The sequence below is a fragment of the Hypanus sabinus genome, chromosome 16, assembly GCF_030144855.1.
Source record: "Hypanus sabinus isolate sHypSab1 chromosome 16, sHypSab1.hap1, whole genome shotgun sequence".
NCBI lineage: Eukaryota > Metazoa > Chordata > Chondrichthyes > Myliobatiformes > Dasyatidae > Hypanus > Hypanus sabinus.
In genome coordinates, this window is record NC_082721.1 from 34,275,617 (window position 1) to 34,294,323 (window position 18,707).

The 18,707-nt window shown below is 42.9% G+C and overlaps 2 protein-coding genes across 6 annotated transcripts in view; one reads left to right on the top strand and one right to left on the bottom strand.

Moving 5' to 3' along the window:
• Nucleotides 1-18,707, bottom strand: part of LOC132406209 (tight junction protein ZO-3-like) — a 101,427-nt gene that overhangs the window by 66,616 nt on the left and 16,104 nt on the right. Inside the window, exon 1 of one of the 5 annotated variants that reach the window (XM_059991539.1) lies at nucleotides 10,963-10,982. The exons of 1 other annotated variant lie outside the window; for it this stretch is intronic. Coding sequence is in view for 1 of the 4 variants with exons in the window: in XM_059991535.1 (XP_059847518.1) it covers nucleotides 10,348-10,371 (24 nt within the window). In the remaining 3 variants the exon portion in view is untranslated. Of the gene's footprint in view, nucleotides 1-6,436; nucleotides 6,547-8,743; nucleotides 8,841-10,347; nucleotides 10,491-10,962; nucleotides 10,983-18,707 lie in introns of those variants that run through there. 3 more of the 5 variants (XM_059991535.1, XM_059991536.1, XM_059991537.1) reach the window with 3 other exon arrangements.
• LOC132406214 (phosphatidylinositol 4-phosphate 5-kinase type-1 gamma-like) overlaps nucleotides 17,749-18,707 on the top strand; it is a 232,539-nt gene continuing 231,580 nt past the window's right edge. Inside the window, exon 1 of the mRNA XM_059991548.1 lies at nucleotides 17,749-17,824. The gene's annotated coding sequence lies outside the window, so the exon portion shown is untranslated. The remainder of the gene's footprint in view (nucleotides 17,825-18,707) is intronic.

The window sequence follows — 18,707 nt, forward strand, 5'->3', positions numbered from 1 at the left end:
GATCAAAAGGAAAGTCATGACTGTTCCATGTCAGCTCTCTGGACCATACAACAATTTATTGTGCTTGAAATTTAGTTGACACCTAAATCTATAGCTTTTTGGTGATTTTATAATCTTTGTAAAATAATCTATTAAAATACATTTTAAAACAAATTTATGCTGTAAAGCTGGTGTCATAGTCATAGTGTCAAAGAGCACTACAGCACAGGAACAGGTCCTAGAGCCTATCCAGTACATAGCGAACTGTTATTCCGTCTCCTATCCTTGTACTCATTGAAACTTCTAAACATTGAACCCGCAAGTAACACCTGTGTAGCACTTATCTCATGTGACTAGTTCCTGCACTCTTTATGAGAAAAATCAAATTACATAGGTGCTAGTAGGCCATCAGAAGCTCGAGCAATCGAAGGAGGCAGTGAATAGAAAACAAATACTTCTGGAGGTAAGTTTTGTTTATATATAAAAGAAACAAGATATATAAAATATTTACACTAGTAAGAACAATTCAAAATTCCAACATTCTCTTAGGTTCCAAATCTCAGGTATCAACAAAAACCAAATTCTTCTTTAGTTAGAATCAGTGAGATTTGTTAGAATGACCTTTGTTACTCCAATTTCTCTAACTAATTCGATCTAATTAATTTCTGACTCATTTCTCAAAGCAGCTGCAGAAGATTCTCAGAAAGGAGGGTGAGCAAGCAAAGGTGGGAAGAGGCCCTGTGCAGTCAGTATAGGGAGCTGGGGAAGAGGCTGAAGAACAGGACCTCCAAAGTACTGGTTTCAGGATTGCTACCAGTGCCATGCGCTGGTCAGGCTAGGATTAGGATGACAGGACAGATCAATAAGTGGGCAAGGGTGCGGGCTGCATTTCAGATTTCTGGATCATTGGGATCTCTTTTGAGGAAGGTATGGTCAGTACTAAAAGGATGAGTTATGTCTGAACCCGAGGGGGACCAAAAACCTTGCGGGCAGGTTCGCTAGAGCAGCTGGGGAACATTTAGATTAATTTGGCAGGGGGGTGGGAACTGGAGCGGTAGGGCTGAGGATGGGGCAGTTAGTAGACAAGTCGATGCATTGTGTAGTGAGTCTGTGAGGAAGGACAGGCAGATAGATGATAAGGCAAAAATTGCAGTCAGTGGGGTGAGTTGATCTGTAACATGGGGCAAACTTGAAAGGGAAGATGAATACATGACTGAAGAAGTTATATTCAAATGTACACAGTATATTATCTTGTAGCACGGTTAGCGATTCACAGGTTTGACATTATTGGCATCACTGAGTCATAGTTGACAGAAGATCCAAGTTAGAAGTTTAACATCGGAGGATACATGTTACATCAAAAGGACATAGAGGTTTGCAGCGGGGTGGGTAGAACTGTCGGTAAAAGATGAAATCAAAGCCTTAGATAGAGGTGACCTAGGACTGGAGGATGCAGAATCCTTGTGGGAAGAGTTAAGAAACTGACAGGGTAAAAATTCCCTGATAGGAGTTACTGTATATAGAGGCCTCCAAAGACTAACCAGGATGTGGGCTACAAATTACAATGGAAGTTAGAAATGCATGTCAAAAGGGCAAGGTTATGATAGTCATCGGGGATTTCAATATATTGTGGATTGGGAAAATCAGGTTGGTGCTGGATTACAAAAGAGGGAATTTGTAGAATGCCTCTGAGATGCCCTTTTAGTGCAGCTTGAGGTTGTACTCTCTAGGGGAAAGGCAATTCTGGATTGGAGACTGTGTATTGAACCAGATTTGATTAAAGAACTTAAGGTAAAGGAACCCTTAGGAAACAGTGATCATAATAACCATGAAAAATCCTGCAGAAGCTGGAAACCCAAAGCAACACACACAAAATACTGGAGGAACTCAGCAGGTCAGACGGCACCTATGAAAATAAATAAACTGTCGATGCTTCAGGCTGAAACCTTTCTTCAGGACTGGAAAGGAAGGTGGAAGCTGCCAAAATAAAAAGGGCAAGAGGAGGGGAAGGAGGATAGCTGGAAGGTGAAAGTGAACCCATGTGGGTAGGAAAAGTAAAGAGCTGGAGAGGAAGGTGATAGGAGAGGAGAGTGGACCATATGAGAAAGGGGAAGGAGGACGGAATCCGGGAGGAGGTGATAGGCAGGTGAGAAGAGGTAAGAGCCAGAATAGGGAACAGAAGAAAAGTGGGAGAGGGGCGTGTTTTTTTTTGGAAGGAGAATTGATATTCATACCAGGTTAGAGTTTACCCAGATGGAATATAAGGTATTGCTCCTCCACCCTGAGGGTGGCCTCATCGTGGCAAAAGATGAGGCCATGAACTGACATGCTAGGACAGGAAAGAGAATCAGAATTTAAATGTTTGGCCAGTGGGAGGTTCTGCTTTTGGCAGATGGAGCAGAGGTGCTTGCTGAAGTGGTCCCCCCAACTTACGATGAGTCTCACCAAGATAGAGGAAGCTGCATCGGGATCACTGGCCAGAATAGACGACCCGTACAGATTTGCAGGTGAAGTGTTGCCTCACCTGGAAGGACCCAGAATGGAGGTGAGTGGGCAGGTGTAGCACTTTGGCTGTTTGCAGGGATATGTGCCAGGAGGGAGGTTAGTGGGGAGGGACAAATGGACAGGGGAATTACAGAGGGAGCAATCCCTGCAGAAAGTGAAGTGGGGGGGGGGAGGCAAGCATATGTTTGGTGGTAGGATCCCTTTGGAGATGGTAGAGCATGATCTGTGGGATACAGAGAGGGTAGTAGGTAAGGACAAGCAGAACTCTATCACCTTTAAGGCAGAGGGAAGATGGGGTGAGTGCAGATGTTTGGGAAATGGAGGAGATGTGGGTGAGGGGAAGGGAAACCAGTTTTTTGAAGTGGGAGAGGACATTTCTGATGTCATGGAAAGGAAAACCGCATCCTGGGAACAGATGCAGAGGAAATCATAATATGATGGAATTCACTTTGCTGTTTGAGAGAGAGAAGATAAAGTCCGAAGTATCAGTATTGCAGTGGAGTAAAGGGAATTAGAGAGGCAAGAGAGAGTAACTGGCTGAAGTTGATTGGAAGGGATGCTTTAAGAGCTGATAGCAGGACAGCAATAGCTGTAGTTTCTGGAGGCAACTCAGAAGGTGAAGTATGCATTCCAAAGATGAAGAAGTATTCTAAAGGAGGGACGAGGCAACCATGGCTGACAAGGGAATTCAAAGCAAACATTAAAGCTAAAGAGAGGGCATATAATGGAAGAAAGATTAGCGGAAGCTTTTAAAAACTAATAGAAGGCAAATAAAAAAGTCATAAGGAGAGAAAGGAGAAAATAGGAAGGTAAGGTAGACAATTAAAAAAAAGATACCGAAAGTTTTATCAGATATACTAAGAATAAAAGAGATATGAGAGTGTATATTGGACCACTGGGAAATTAAGCTAGAGAGGTAGAAATAGGGGACAAAGAAATGGCAGATGAACATAATAAGCCTGTGCAGAATTCACCGAAGGTTAACTTGCAGTTTGAGTCTGTGGTAAGGAAGGTAAATGCAATGTTAGCATTCATTTTGAGAAGATTTCAGATATAAGAGCAAAGCTGTGATGCTGAGGCTTTATGAGGCATTGGTCAGATGGCACTTGGAGGATTGTCAGCAGTGTTAGGCCCCTTATCCAAGAAAAGATGAGCTGGCATTAGAGAGAGTCCAGAGGATGTTCACAAAAGATATGGAGAAGATGTTCCCCATAGTGGGTGAACCTAGTATCAGAGGGCACAACCTCAGTATAGAGGGACTTCCATTGAGAACAGAGATGAGGAGGTATTTATTTAGCCAGGGGGTGATGAATCTATGGAATTAATTACCACAGACAGCTGTGGAGGCCAAATCATTGAGTATATTTAAAGTGAAAGCTGATTGGTTCTTGATAAGCTAGGGCATCAAAGGCTACAGGAAGAAGGCAGGAGAATGGAGTTGAGAGGGACAATAAATCAGAGCAGACTTGATGGGCTGAATGGCCTAATTTGTTCCTGTGTCTTATGTCTTACGATTTTAACATCCACAGCCTTTCCTCATCAAAATTCCTGGTAACCTCTTTGAAAATCTGGATAAGACTGGTTAGACATGACCTTCCAATAACCCACTGCTGACTCACTGGCCTATAATTTCCCAGTTTATTCTTAGAGCCTTTCTTGAGAAATGAATAACATTAGCTATCCTCCAGTGCTCCGGCACCTCACCCGTGACTTAGGACATTTTAAATACCTCTACCTCTACAATTTTTGAACTAGCCTCCCTCAAGTTCTGAGAGGACACCTTGTCAAATTCTGGGGACTTACCCACCCCAATTTGCCTCAAGATACCAAGAATCTCCTCTTCTGTAATCTGTTTATGGTCCATGATCTCACTGCTGTGTTGACTCAGTTCTCTAGACGGTGTGTCCATCTCCCAGGTAAGAACAGATGCAAAAAAGTCCAGTTAAGATGTCCCCTGTCTCTTTTGACTCCACACATAGATGATCACATTAATCTGTAAGTCGACCAATTGTGCTATCCTTTTGCTCTTAATATATCTATAAATCTGTAGAGTCCCTTGGAATTTTCCTTCACCTCATGCCTTCTTTTTAGCCCTGATTTCTCTCTTAAGTGTTCTCTTTCATTGCTTAAACTCCTCAAGTACCTCATTAGGTTCGTTGCTGGCTTCACCTGCTATGCACATCTGTTTTCTTAACCAGGACCTCAAAAACCAAGGTTCCCTAAACCTGTTAGCCTTGCCTTTTTATTCTAGCATGCAAATCCAAATTGTACTCATAAAATTTCACTTCCAAAGGCCTCTCAGTTAACAGACACACATTTCTCAGAAAAAAAATACATACTTGCCAGACCTTTTCTGAGATCCAGAACTGGCCTTTCTCCGACTTAGAACCTCAACCCAAGGACCAGACCAGTCCTCCTTCGTAATTATCTTGAAGCTAATGGCATCATCATCACTGGATGCAAAGTGTTCCCCCACAGTAACTTCTGTCACTTGCCCTGTCTCATTCCCTAATAAGATATCTAGTATCACGCTCAAGAGAAGATCTGCAGATGCTAGAAATCCAAGCAACAAAGAGCTCAGCAGGTCAGGCAGCATCTGTGGAAAAGAGTACAGTCGACATTTTGGGTGACCTTTCCATAGATTCTGCCTGGCCTGCTGAGTTCCTCCAGCATTTTCTGTGTGCTGCTGGTATCACACTCTCTCAACGGGACCTCTTTGCACTGATTAAGTAAATTTTCCTGAACACATTGACAAATTCTATCCCATCCAGTCCTGTTATAGTATGGATATAAACAGAGAATGCCAGAATTGAATTTCTTGATGTTTTGTTGAATTTCTACATTCATTTGCCTTTAGTGAGACAGGATTTAGGCCATTTTAAACAACCATTGTCTGAAAAATGTTGCTTTCTGACCCTGCTCCTAAATGAGTTCTAGTTTCTAGTTATTTGACCTTGTTCTAAAGTAATTTAGTTTTAGTGTACCTCCCTAGATGTCATACAATCATCCTACTTTCTTCACATTTGAGATATCCACACTCGCGTATATCACAGATTGCTATGGGCTGGTCTCATAATTTAAACCAATTATAATAATTGCAAGCCTGCAGTCTATTCTCCCTAGATCCATATGTCTTCCCTGAGCTACAGTGCAAAAAACAACAATGTCAAAATAGGGTGTGACCTAAAGCATTGCACAATCGAAGCATCACTTTACCATTTTTATAATTCAATCTGCTTGAGATAGAGCCAACATCACATTAGGCTGTCTGATTGCTTCTTAACCTTGTGCTTTGTATACCCAGATTTCTGAATCTCTTTGTTGGAGCAATACGAAAAGAAACAAATTGTGCAAACCTTTTAATACCTCTGTCATCACTATTTCTATGATCTTTGGTTCAGGTTGCACATGGCAAGACCGTAGCCCCATGAAACCTGATCGAAAGTCAGTTCATTTTCAAGATCAGCACCTGCCACCTCAATGAGCAGCGATCGAAGAAGGCGTTTCACCACCAATACCTTCTCAGGAGCTGTGGGAGATGAGCAATAAACACTGCCCTTACCCAGCAACACCAACATTTCAAAAGATATTCAGAAAGGATCACGGACCTGTGGAATCTGCTTGCCTTGTCGACGTTTGCCACTCCCTGAACTTGCATAATTAGCCCAGAGCATCACTTATACATTCCTGTCTCTTTTAAAATCTGCTGGTTTGTTATGATGGCCAAGAATATACAAACTTTCAGCCACTAATGTGAGAAATTAAGAAAGACATAAAAATAAGTTTTTCACCAACAAATAAAAAAATTTCAATGACACTAATTTATATAGCATTTTGTCAAAATTGCAGCGCCCACCAGAATTAACAGCTTATTACCTCCATTATTTCTAAGTAGTCAAAGATGGCAGACAAGCAATGTGGCAAGAGCTCACAAAGGAATCAAGTAAATGACCTGATCATTGTCAGAGAGATGAATGCTGGGCACCAGGTGAACTCTCAGCTCCTCTTCAGATTTAAACACCACTTGTATCACACTTCATCGCAGTAAAATAATCCAAGGAATCAAAACTGACTAGAATTAGACAAGCCTAAATCAGGACAAAGAAAAAAGCTTTACGACAGGTAACCAACATCTTGGTGAATGAGCTGGACTTTAAATAAAGATTTAAATGAGATGGAGAGGTAGAAAACCTGAGAAGGGAATTCCAAACGTTTTGGTCTAGAAAACTATGATTAATGTAGGTGGGTAGTTGATGGTCAGTGCTGATTTAGTAGACTATTTCTGGGCTGTATCTCTTTATGATTGTATTATTAAATGTAGATGATGAAGTGATTCAATTGTATGGAGAATAGAGGTTAGGAGAAATGTCAAGATCAGGAAAAACAGTAAGTTAAATTTATTACTGGCACTTACCTATATTACTTATCTACTATAAACTTCCCTTCCTCCACCATCAACTCTGCTCTCAAACGCATCTCTCCCATTCCACGCACATCTGCTCTCACCCCATCCTCCTGCCACCCCACTTGGGTTAGGATTCCCCTTGTCCTCACCTACCACTCCACCAGCGTCCGGGTCCAACATATAATTTTCCGTAACTTCCACCAGCTCCAACGTGATCCCACCATCAAGCACATCTTTCCTTCCCCCCCTTTCTGCTTTCTGCAGGGATCGCTCCCTATGTGACTCCCTTGTCCATTCATACCCCCATCCCTTCCCACCAATCTCCCTCCCGGCACTTATCCTTGTAAGCAGAACAAGTGCTACACCTGCCCCTACATCTCCTCCCTCACCACCATTCAGGGTCCCAGACAGTCCTTCCAGGTGAGGAAGGCCTCCTCTACTGTCAAGATGAAGCCACACTCAGGTTGGAGGAACAACACCTTATATTCTGTCTGGGTAGCCTCCAACCTGATGGCATGAATAGTGATTTCTCTAACTTCCGTTAATGCCCCTCCTCCCCTTCTTACCCCATCCCTTATTTATTTATTATCTGTCTTTTTTCTCTCCTTTTTTTCCTCTTTCTGCCCCCTCACAATTACTCCTTGCCTGCTCTCCATCTTCCTCTGGTGCTCCCCACCCACTTTCTTTCTCCGTAGGCCTCCCGTCTCATGATCTTTTCCCTTCTCCAGCTGTGTATCCCTTTTGCCAAACAACTTTCCAGCTCTTAGCTTCATCCCTCCCCCTCCTGTCTTCTCCTATCATTTCAGATCCCCCCTCCCCCTCCCACTTTCAAATCTCTTACTATCTTTTCTTTCAGTTAGTCCTGACGATGGGTCTCAGCCCGAAATGTCGACTGTACTTCTTCTTATAGATGCTGCCTGGCCTGCTGCGTTCCACCAGCATTTTGTGTGTGTTGCTTATTACTGGCACCGTTGTGTTACTAACATTGCCAACTTAACCTGTTTTTACTGATTGTGTTGTCCACTTTCATAGCATCATGGTGCAACAGTCCATGCCATCTTACTTTCACCTCTAGGTCAGGAGGAAGCAGCTGAGGGTTTTGGTATAAATAGACACAAGTGGGGCAGAGATGGAGGATACTATATAGGGAGTGATGGAGGGGCAATAGGATCAGCATCTCAGATAAGGGCAATAGGGTAGGGAGGTTCAGACACTCTAGTTCAGCTTGGGATTTTAATAATACAATACTTTACGGTACTCGAAGCAGCTTCATCTCTCAGATTTATTATTAGCATGTTGCACCAGATAGTCAGCCATTCTTGTCTGGCGTGTGGTGTCAGGATTGGTCTCCATTCAGATTAACCGGGTCACGGTATGAACGTTCCTGACTCAACCCTTGTTTTTTTTTAAATGAGGCCAAGTGGCTAGCTCAACAATCAACCCGGCACGGATGGAAAGCGCGCTCAGGGGTGGCCGGACTTGGATTCGACCTCGGGAACCTTCGCTTCGGAGTTCGGCACTGATCTCTTGTTAACTCTGAACAAGAGAAAATCTGCAGATGCTGGAAATCAAAGTAATACACAAAAAATGCTGGAGGAACTCAGCAGACTAGGCAGCACCTATGAAAAAGAGTAAACAGTCGAAGCTTTGGGCCGAAATGTCAACTGTTTACTCTTTTTCATTGATGCTGCCTGGCCTGCTGAGTTCCTCCAGCATTGTGGACAACTTAAAATACCTGTCTGGACACGCCCCCTGCTGACTGCTCCTGTGGCTCCTCCCACAGACCCCTGTATAAAGGCGATTGAGGCCTGAGCCGGCCCTCAGTCTCCTGGTTGTAATATGGTGGTTACTCACTGCTTGTTCTTTCTTCCAGTCAATAAAAGCCGATATCTCAACTTCACGTCTCAGAGAGAGTTATTGATGGTGCATCAAGCATTTTGTGTGCATTATACTGAAAAATAACACAACTAATATAGCAATGCTCACTGAAGCTCCAGATGACATTTTAGACCAAAGTCCCAGAATGAAGACTTAAATCCAGGGTGTTATCTTTCAAAAACAATTTTGCTCACACCCATCCACACTGACACTTGGCTTGAACTTCACGATGGTGCAATAGAACTCCCTCTACTCTTTTTCCCCCTTCTCAGAAACATCTTCCTTTTCCAATTTTGATTTCTGTACTCAAGTGTGAATTAATTTATTCCTGACATGGGCATCAGTCATTATATTTGAGTTACAAGGAATAGAATGTCCTGAGCACATTTTATATTTGATTTACAAGGAGCAGAAGATTACAGCATAAACATGAGAAATTCTGCTGTAAGTCCAAAGCAACGCACACAAAAAGCTGGAGGAGCTCAGTATCTATGGAAATAAATGAACAGTTGATATTTTGGGCTGAGACCCTACTTCAGGATTGAAAAGGAAGGGTAAGATGCCAGAATAAAAAGGTTGGGGGGGGGGGGTAGTGGAAGGAGGATAGTTTGAAGGTAATAGGTGAAGCCCAGTCAGTAGGGAAGGTAAAGGGCTGGAGAGGAATGAATCTGATAGGAGAGGAGAGTGGACCATAGGAGAAAGGAAAGGGGATGGGACCCAGGGGGAAGTGATACGCGGGTGAGAAGAGGTAAGAAGTCAGAGAGGGAGAAGGAAAAAATTGACTGGAAGGAGAAATCGATATTTATGGCATCAGGTTGGAGGGTACCCAGGCGGAATACGAAGTGCTATGTAAGGAACATAAGGTAAATATAAGATTGTCTATTGTGTCTGGTGCTCTGATGAGGACTCATCGACATTGGTGCGGCCTGATGTATATTGGGGGACTGCTTCGTCAAGCATCTCTGCTCAATCCACTAAAAACAGAACTTCCTGATGGCCAAACATTTTAATTCCGAATCCCCTTTCCGTTCTGACATGTGGGTCCACGTTCTCCTCTTGTGCCACAATGAGGCCACCCTCAGGCTGGAGGAACAATACATTTTATTCAATCTGGCTCACCTCCGACTTGATGGCTTGAATATCGATTTCTCTTCCCAGTAAAAAAAATTCCCTCCCCCTCCCCTCTTCTTCTATTCCTCACTCTGGCTCCTTACCTCTTCTCAACTGCCTATCACCTCCTCCTGGGTCCCTTTCTCCTTCACTTTCTCCTATGGTCCACTCTCCTCTCCTGTCAGATTCCTTCCTCTCCAGCCCTTTATCTTTCCTACCCACCTAGCTTCACATCACCTTCTAGCTATCCTCCTTCCCCTCCCCTCACCTTTTTATTTTGGCATCTTCCCCCTTTCTTTTCAGTCTCGAGGAAGAGTCTCGGCCCAACTCATCAACTGTTTACTCATTTCCTTAGATGCTGCCTGACCTGCCGTGTTCCTCCAGCATTTTGTGCGTGTTACAGAAGATTATAGCACCCTGGTTACAAACGCATGGTTACAACATTTCAAGAGATTCACAAGTGTACTTGCCTGATCCTGGAATCTGACAGCCATTTTGCAACTATCCTCTCATTTTTCCGATTTCTCTCTCTCTCTCTCTCTCTCTCTCTCTCTCTCTCTCTCTCTCTCCTTCTGTTTATTTCCTGGTTTTCTGGAGACTCTCCACTTTTCTACTCCCCAATCCAAAGAGGGCGGAGACTTTGCTCAGGGTGCACAACAGATCCCAGTCTTGCTTCGAAGACCATGCAAGAAAATAATTTCCACTCAGGCATTTAATACCTGCACCTTTAACCACAAAGAAGTGAAACCTGCTGATCTGACAGGCCCCAGCCTGGCTCTGCCCCCGCCCAGTGACGACACTACAACACCACAAGCTGAGGTAAACAAACCTATTGTTCTGTACTATGAAATGTGAGGATCTATCTGCATTCCGTTCTAACACCCTAAATTTATTCTACGCCCCTAGCTTGAGGAATGCGGTTCGCAATAATATCAAATTACCCAATATATGGAAATCTTGCTTCTTTACGCAGGGTTAATAAGTCAAACATTAACTAGGTTGTAGGAGGGAGGTGCCCTTTACATGCCAAAGCAGATACAGATCTGCCATTTTCTCAATGAAAACTGCTATACTTTTTCACTTACTGCTTCTAGTTGCCTTGGGTCTTGGCACTGTGGAGTTCGCCTGTCAAAAGTTCCCAGTGCCTCACAGCACAGGCGACAGCAGGCGACTAGATCATGTAAACCTGCAGACAATGAACAGAACACTTTCAGTTCTGGCAACGCCTTCCAGCCGATGATTGGAATAGGCTCAGGTGCGGGGCAAGGGGGAAAGGGTGGTGGGAGAAATTGTCAGCAGCTTCTTCCATCACTGCTTGAGCTGTGGCGCAGTCTCCCTCATTTGCATCATATTCCATACAGCTGTCAGTTTTGCTCTCTGTCCTATTTGCTCTTAACTAAAGTAAACACAGCCTGGATGCCACTAAACAGGTACTTGCCATTAAACTATTTAGCCACTGCCGTTAAGGTAGATTAGCATGAAAGCTACATTGAACATAGTAAGGTCATATACTAAGGAATGATGTTAGTAAGGTTGCTGATAGATGTTGGTAGAAGGGTCCCAGTCATAGAAGGCGGAGCATGGAATACGGGATGGATTATTTTGCCTGGACGCCTGTGACTCATAGTGTTCCACAAAAGTCTATTCTGCAACCCTCTCTCTTTATGATTTTGGTAAATGACTTAGATGAGGCAATGGAAAAGGTGTTCAGTATGTTTGCAGATGGCATGAAGGTTGTAGAAAGGGTAGAAGGTTGTAGTAGACTACATTGGATGCAGAATAGGGCTGAGAACTGGCAGATGGATTTCAACCCAATAAAAGTATGAAGTGATACACTTTGGAAGGTCGAATGTGAAGGCAGAGTTCAGGGTTAATGCCAGGATTTTTAGCAGTGTGTAGGAACAGGGAGATTTGAGGGTCTATGTCCATAGATACTCAAAGTTACCATGCAAGTTGAAAGGGTGGCATATGACATGTTGTCCTTCACTAGCTGGGGAATTGAGTTCACGAGTCACAATGTAATGTTGCAGCTCTATACAACCCTTGTTAGACCACACTTGGAGCATTGGGTTCAGTTCTGGTTGCTTCATTACAGGAAAGATGTGGAAGCTTTAGAGAGGGAGCAGGGGAGATTTGCCAGACACTGCCCGGATTAGATAGCATGTCTTACGAGGGAAAGTTGAGCAAGCTGGAGCTTTTCTCTTTGGGGTGAAGGAGGATGAGAGGCTACTTGTTTGAGGAGTATAATCTGAAAAGACACATAGACAGAATAAGCAGCCAGTGCCTTTTTCCAAGGGCAGCAATTGCTAATCCAGAGGCCACACTCTGAAGGTGATTGAATGAAAGTATAGAGGCTTTGCCAGACGTAGGTTTTAAACAGTGGTAAGGGCATGGAACCCACTGCAGGACTGGTGGTAGAGGCATGTACAGTGGGGTATGTAAGAGCTCTTAGATAAGTGAGGGGTAGAAAAGGACAAAAACAGATGAGAAACAAAGGCTTACACACCTGCTCTACCAAGCATCTATAGATCCTGAGAGACATTGTGCCCCTGATATGAAATTACATCAGGCACAAAGGGAGAGCTTCACCTGCTTGAGTTTCTGGAGTTGGTGTGAAGTTCCCAGAACAGTCACTTTTACACTGTGCTCCAGGTAAAACTGATTTGTGTTAGATGCTGCTGAAAAGAAAACAGCATTGTTCATCCGAACTTCAAGGCTCAGAGCTGATATTTGTCATGGGCACTGTTGCTACTTCTGGGTAATTCCACAAGAGGCAGCAATACCTCAGAGCATTTACTGAGCGGTTAGGTCAGGGGTCAGCAACCTTTACCACTGAAAGAGCCACTTGGACCCGTTTCCCACAGAAAAGAAAACACTGGGAGCCGCAAAACCCGTTTGACATTTAAAATGAAATAACACTGCATACAACGTTTTGTTTTGCCTTTATGCTATGTATAAATAAACTATAATGTGTTGCATTTATGAAATTGATGAACTCCTGCAGAGAAAACGAAATTACATTTCTGCATGCAACAAAAACATTTTGAACTCCGAAAAAAAGACGTTGGGTTGAAGGTTACTTTTAAGTAAAATACTCAACGTCTATTTGAGTCCTTCTTGTATTTATGAAAAACGCCAAACTTAAATTTGCCGCCAGCAGCAAACCAAAAATAACGTCAGCCAGCTGTCAACCTGAAAAATAAAAGGACTATTTCACTGAACAATGAAAACATATGAATATACGTAAAATAATACGCAATTAAAATATTTATCATCCTTGTTCAGGTTGACTCACACCTGACAATGCAGTCGTATTCAGTAGGGATGGATCGATGCTTAGGGGAGTGACCGGGAAGGATAATGTGTTTTTTTCCTCTCTGAACTCACAGAAGCGTTTCCCAAACGATGTTTGCATTGCGATGATTGCAGAATGTAAATACTCCGAATTTATCATGTCGTGACATTGTTTGAACTCTCTCAAATTGGGGAAGTGAGACAATGTGCCTTTCTGTAAATCTCTGGCAAGCAACGTCAACTTGCGCTCGAATGCAAAACATCCTCCAACATGTGCAGGGCTGTACGTCCTTACCCCGTTGAAGAGCTGTGTTCAGCGTGTTCAGGTGCGCTGTCATGTCTACCATGAAGTGTAGCTTTTCCAGCCACTCTGGCTGTTCCAGCTCAGGAAAGTTGAGCCCTTTGCTGCCCAGGAAAGTTTTCACTTCTTCCAGACGCGCGACAAAGCGTTTCAGCACCTCCCCTCTGGACAGCCAGCGATAAAAACACGTTGTAGCGGTTGCTACACGCAGTCAGTAAACTGCAGTCAAAGATAGCTTTATTCGAACTAAACAGCCTTGCTTTTAAGCCTCCCTCAACCCGCCCCCCCATGGGCGCGGATGCTGCAAAAGACACGTACTCACAAACCCCCGTAGGCTATCTCCCTTAGCCTGAACGCTGGCTAATTGTGAGCCGGTTCGGATGTGTCAGCAAATGGGTCGCCACAACGTCTTATTTAGATTGTACAAGATCACCATAATCTTCAAATTTAGATTTACATTTCAAAAACTAACAAACTAACATAAAATACATATTAATTAAATACTGACCATGTAGCGGTGTGCTACACGCAGCGCTAAAATTACGACACAGAGTCGGTAACTGCAGTCGAAGGAAAAAAACTTTATTCGAAATCTTCAGCCTCACTTTTAAGCCTCCCTCAACCTGCCCCCCCCCCCATGGCGCAGAGGCTCCAAAGCTCTGTGCTCGCAAACCCCCGTAGGCTATCTTATTGTGAGTCGGTTCGGATGTGCCAGGAAAAGGGTCGCCACAACCAATTATTTCCCAAAGCAACAGGGAGCCGCAGCACAGACGTAAAAGAGCCACATGTGGCTCCAGAGCCGCGGGTTGCCGACCCCCGGGTTAGGTGATATAAAGAACTGCAGATGCTTGAATCCTGAAGCAATAAACAGCAGCTGGGAACTCAGTAGGTTGAACAGCATCTCTCGCTGGAAAGGGATTGTCGATGATTTGGATTGAGACCCTGCGGCAGGACAGAATGGTGAGATAGAATGTAAGAGACCTGTGAGTAACATACACGCACCAAGTTGGAAGGATCTAATAAGCAGAAAAATGTGGAGAGGATCAGGGTAGGGTTAGGTAGGGGATAAATTCATCAGTTAATTGCTGAAATAGTAGGCAGGCAGGGTGCTGGATATCAGTTTGTCAGCAGAATAGGAAATTCAGATATGTTAGCTGAATTTATACATAGTTAGCTAGAAACAAGTCAATGGGTGGGTATAATGGAATGAGATGAGGTAGGAATGAGGTAGCTATGGTGAGATATGTGCACAGTGGGAATCGATAGCTGGGCAGAGGCACAATAAGAAAAGAGCCTATCAGTTCAGATTGGCAACAACATCTCTTACACAATCACTGTGAGCTGCACCACAAGACTGCGTGCTTAGCCCCCTGCTCTTCTCGCTTAATTAGTTTTGAGTGTGAGGCTAAGTACAGCTCCAATGCCACATTTAGTTTTGCTGACGACACGATTGTTCTTGGCTGAATCAAAGGAGATGACGAACTGGCATCCAGGAAGGAGATGGAAAATCCTCACTGAATGGTGACACAACAACAACTTCTTAGTCAACGTCAGTAAAACCAAAGAGCTGATTAATGATTACAGGAGAAAGAAACTGCAGCGCCTGTCCTCATTAGGGGATTGAAGGTGGAGAGGGTCAGTAGCTTTAAATTCCTTGGCATTATCAGACCACATATTGGTTCTTTAAGGTTGTCATAGATAGGGGAAATAGTGGGGGATCTCAAATAGCTTCTGACAGTCAAATCCAGCTCCTAGTCTGTATGTGTGGCTAAGCATGGTGGAGCTGCTTCTACTGACAGGAGAAGGAGCTACTGGTGCCTTAAAACTAATCATTTCAGACAGTTAGGGAATGTCAGCTGTGGTTGGCAACTCATCTAGGAGAAGGAAAATTCTGATCTTGAACATTTGCTGCCTTGCAGCTATACCCACTCAAAGGGAAGGCATTGAGAGTAAACCCCAAGGAAAAGTCCTGAGCTGGAGTCACTAAGGCAGTCTAATGTGGAGTTCAATGCTGAATGGCGACTCCTGCGAAGCTGCTGGTGCCAAACTGTATCGGTCTTTTCTTCTCCTTTGGATTCATCAAGCAGCACGGAGAGGGGGCCTGCTGCACGGGCAGCTGCTTGTTCTCTATTTCGTATTGCCCTGACGTGCGGATCACATAGACAGCTAGGACGCTATATCCATGGTTGACCCCAACCAGTGGAGGACCTCCTATCATATCAAGAAGATCTGTCCAGAAACAGTCACGTAAGTGCCGTCACAAAGAAGACACAACAATGCCTCTGCTTTTCTTGGAAGGTTGCGAAGGTTCAGCATGTCATCCGAAACTTTAACAAACTCGGATAGATGCACAGTGGAGAGAGTATCCTGACTGGCTGCATCACCAGCTGGTGTGGAAGCACCCGTGTCCAAGAATGGAAAGTCTACAAGAAGTGGTGGATATGGTCCAGTCCATTACAGGGAAAAATCCTCCCCACATCTATGAGGAGTGCTGCCACAAGCAAACAGCATCCATCATCAATAACCCCCACCATCCATGCCATATTCGCTTCTCACTGCTGCCATTGGGAAGAAGGTACCAGGAGCCTTAAGTCCCACACCACCAGGTTCAGGAATAGTTATTACCCTTCAACCATCAAGCTTCTGAACTAGCATGGACAACACGCACCTCAACACTGAACTGATTCCATAACTGAACTGGACTCACATTCAAGAACTCTACAACTCGTTCTCAGTATTATTTTCTTTACTTGCACACTTTATCTTCTTCTGCATATTGGTTTTTTGTCTTTCTTTGTGTATTTTTTCATTGATTTTATCATATTTCTTTATTTTTCTGTGAATGCCTGCAAGAAAATGAATCTCAAGCTAGTATATGGTGATATACTGTATGTACTTTGAAATTAAATTTATTTTGCATTTTGAGCTGGGAAAGACAGAAGGAGGACAGGAAATGGAGTCATGACTTAAGTAATTTTTAGCTCTTTAGCAAGATCTGTTAAGAATTCTTCAAAGAATGAGAGGAAGATGATCACCTTACTTGAAGAGAAGTGCTGGAGATAATGATACACAATCCAATAAGGATAGGATGATCCATAATTTAGTCTTAGGTCTATTGAATTGGTCTATTGAAGCCTATTTATTTCTTTGACACTATGATGTGTTGGCGCGTGGCCAAGTGGTTAAGGTGTTGGTCTAGTGATCTGTAGTTTACTAGTTCGAGCCACAGCTAAGGCGGCGTGTTGTGTCCTTGAGCAAGGCACTTAACCACACACACATTGCTCTGCGACGGCACTGGTGCCAAGCTGTATCGGCCCTTGCCCTTCCCTTGGACAATATTGGTGGTGTGGAGAGAGGAGACTTGCAGCATACAACCCTGCCCAGACCTGCGCCCTGGAAACTTTCCAAGGCGCAAATCCATGGTCTCATGAGACTAACAGATGCCTATGATGTACGTTTCCTCTCATGATTCTACAATTGTTTAGATAAACTGAAAAGCTGAACTGAACACAGCAAGAGCAGCCCGATTAGGATCGGACTCAAGCTCTACATTACTTTTCTGAGTTTTTGAATTCTATGCCTCAAGAAATAAATTCCCAGCATTTTTGAGGACTTCATTTTATCATTTTGCCATTCTTAAATCATCTTGTTAATGACTTGCTTTTGAGTACACCTTGACTGATTTCCCCTTTTATCTGAGTTATTGTTATTATATGATATATTATAGGTGGATTTTATATTTTTTCTACCAAAATGTATTACCTTAAATATTAATGGCCCATTTGCCAGATAGCTGTCCAATCTAAAGGTTATTAAAAGTCTTCTTATAAAATGTTGAGCTCCCTTTCAGTGAATTCTCCAATTTGGTAGCATCTGTTAATCTTGATGTTAAATTACTTATTCTTAAACCAAAACCATTAATATAAATTGCAAATAAAAACTTATCCTATAGAAAACCACTTTCCAAATTACTCCAATCTAAATGAATGATCTTTATCTTTGCTGTTTAATTCATTTATTTTAGGTTATTTGCTATCCATTACTGTTTAGTTCCATATGCTGGAAACTGCCAGATTTAATTTTACTAAAAGTATTTTCAATAGCCAGGTGAAAGCTATCTGCAGGCATTATTCTGTTATCATAGATGAGTATTAGAATTAAAGCTGATTTTAAGATTATATTTTCCCGACTCTATATATCTTCCTATTACTCTTCTTAGTGCAGATTCCGACATCTTTCTTTTGTCTGATGTTAATATACTGGTCTATTTTCCCAGGGTTTCCTCTGTATGCAGAAACATTAGCTGTAAGTCTTCTTACATATAGCCCTCTCCTCTGAAACATTTAATTCAGGTAAGTTAGAATCTCTTCTATCTCTTTCTGGTTTCTAGAACCATGTAAGCAGATATTTTAAAAACCTAGAGTTTTAACACAAGAACAAAAGGTCTCATGAAAGCAGGAGCAGTAGCAGGTCACTCGGTTGCTCAGGCCTGCCCTGCCATTCAATGTCATTGTGGTTGATTAACGCTGGCTCCAAATCTTCTTCACTGTCAGTTCCCCATTGCCCCCAAATCTTCAAAAATGATTAATTTCCTTAAATATTTCTAATAATCTAAACAAGGTACTGATTGTGGATGATCAGCCATGATCACAGTGAATGGTGGTGCTGGCTCAAAGGGCTGAATAGCCTACTTCTGCACCTATAGTCTATTGTCTATTGAGTTCATCTTTTCATAGTTTTTATTATTACCCTATTTAATAAAGGCTGAAGCCAGTTAGCTGTTCTATATTGACCTTTCACGATCATTACATATGACTTTATTTTGCTAATATAATATTCCTTTAGCTACTTGTCTCTAATGGATTCAGTGTTGTCAGGCTATGTTGGAACTACATTGTACTGTGTAGTAATTCCCTGCTGGAGCATTAATAGACTGTGCATGTGTAATGTGAATTCATTTCCCATGCACAATGCTTGAGCTTTGATAGGTTTGAAAGGTCAGCCTTAATAGACAAATGAAGGAGTGTTTGAGAACAAGTTAGAAAGAAAACCTTACCTGAATCATTTTTTGGGAGTCTGCCACTGAAGATGACAGCAAAAACGTTGCTGATGGGCCAGAAGTTATGCAATGGCTAGGCTAATTTCACAGGGTCATAGAGTAATACAGCATAGAAACAGGCCCTTCAGCCCAACTCATCTGTGGTGACCATAATGCCCATCAAGCTAATTCCATAC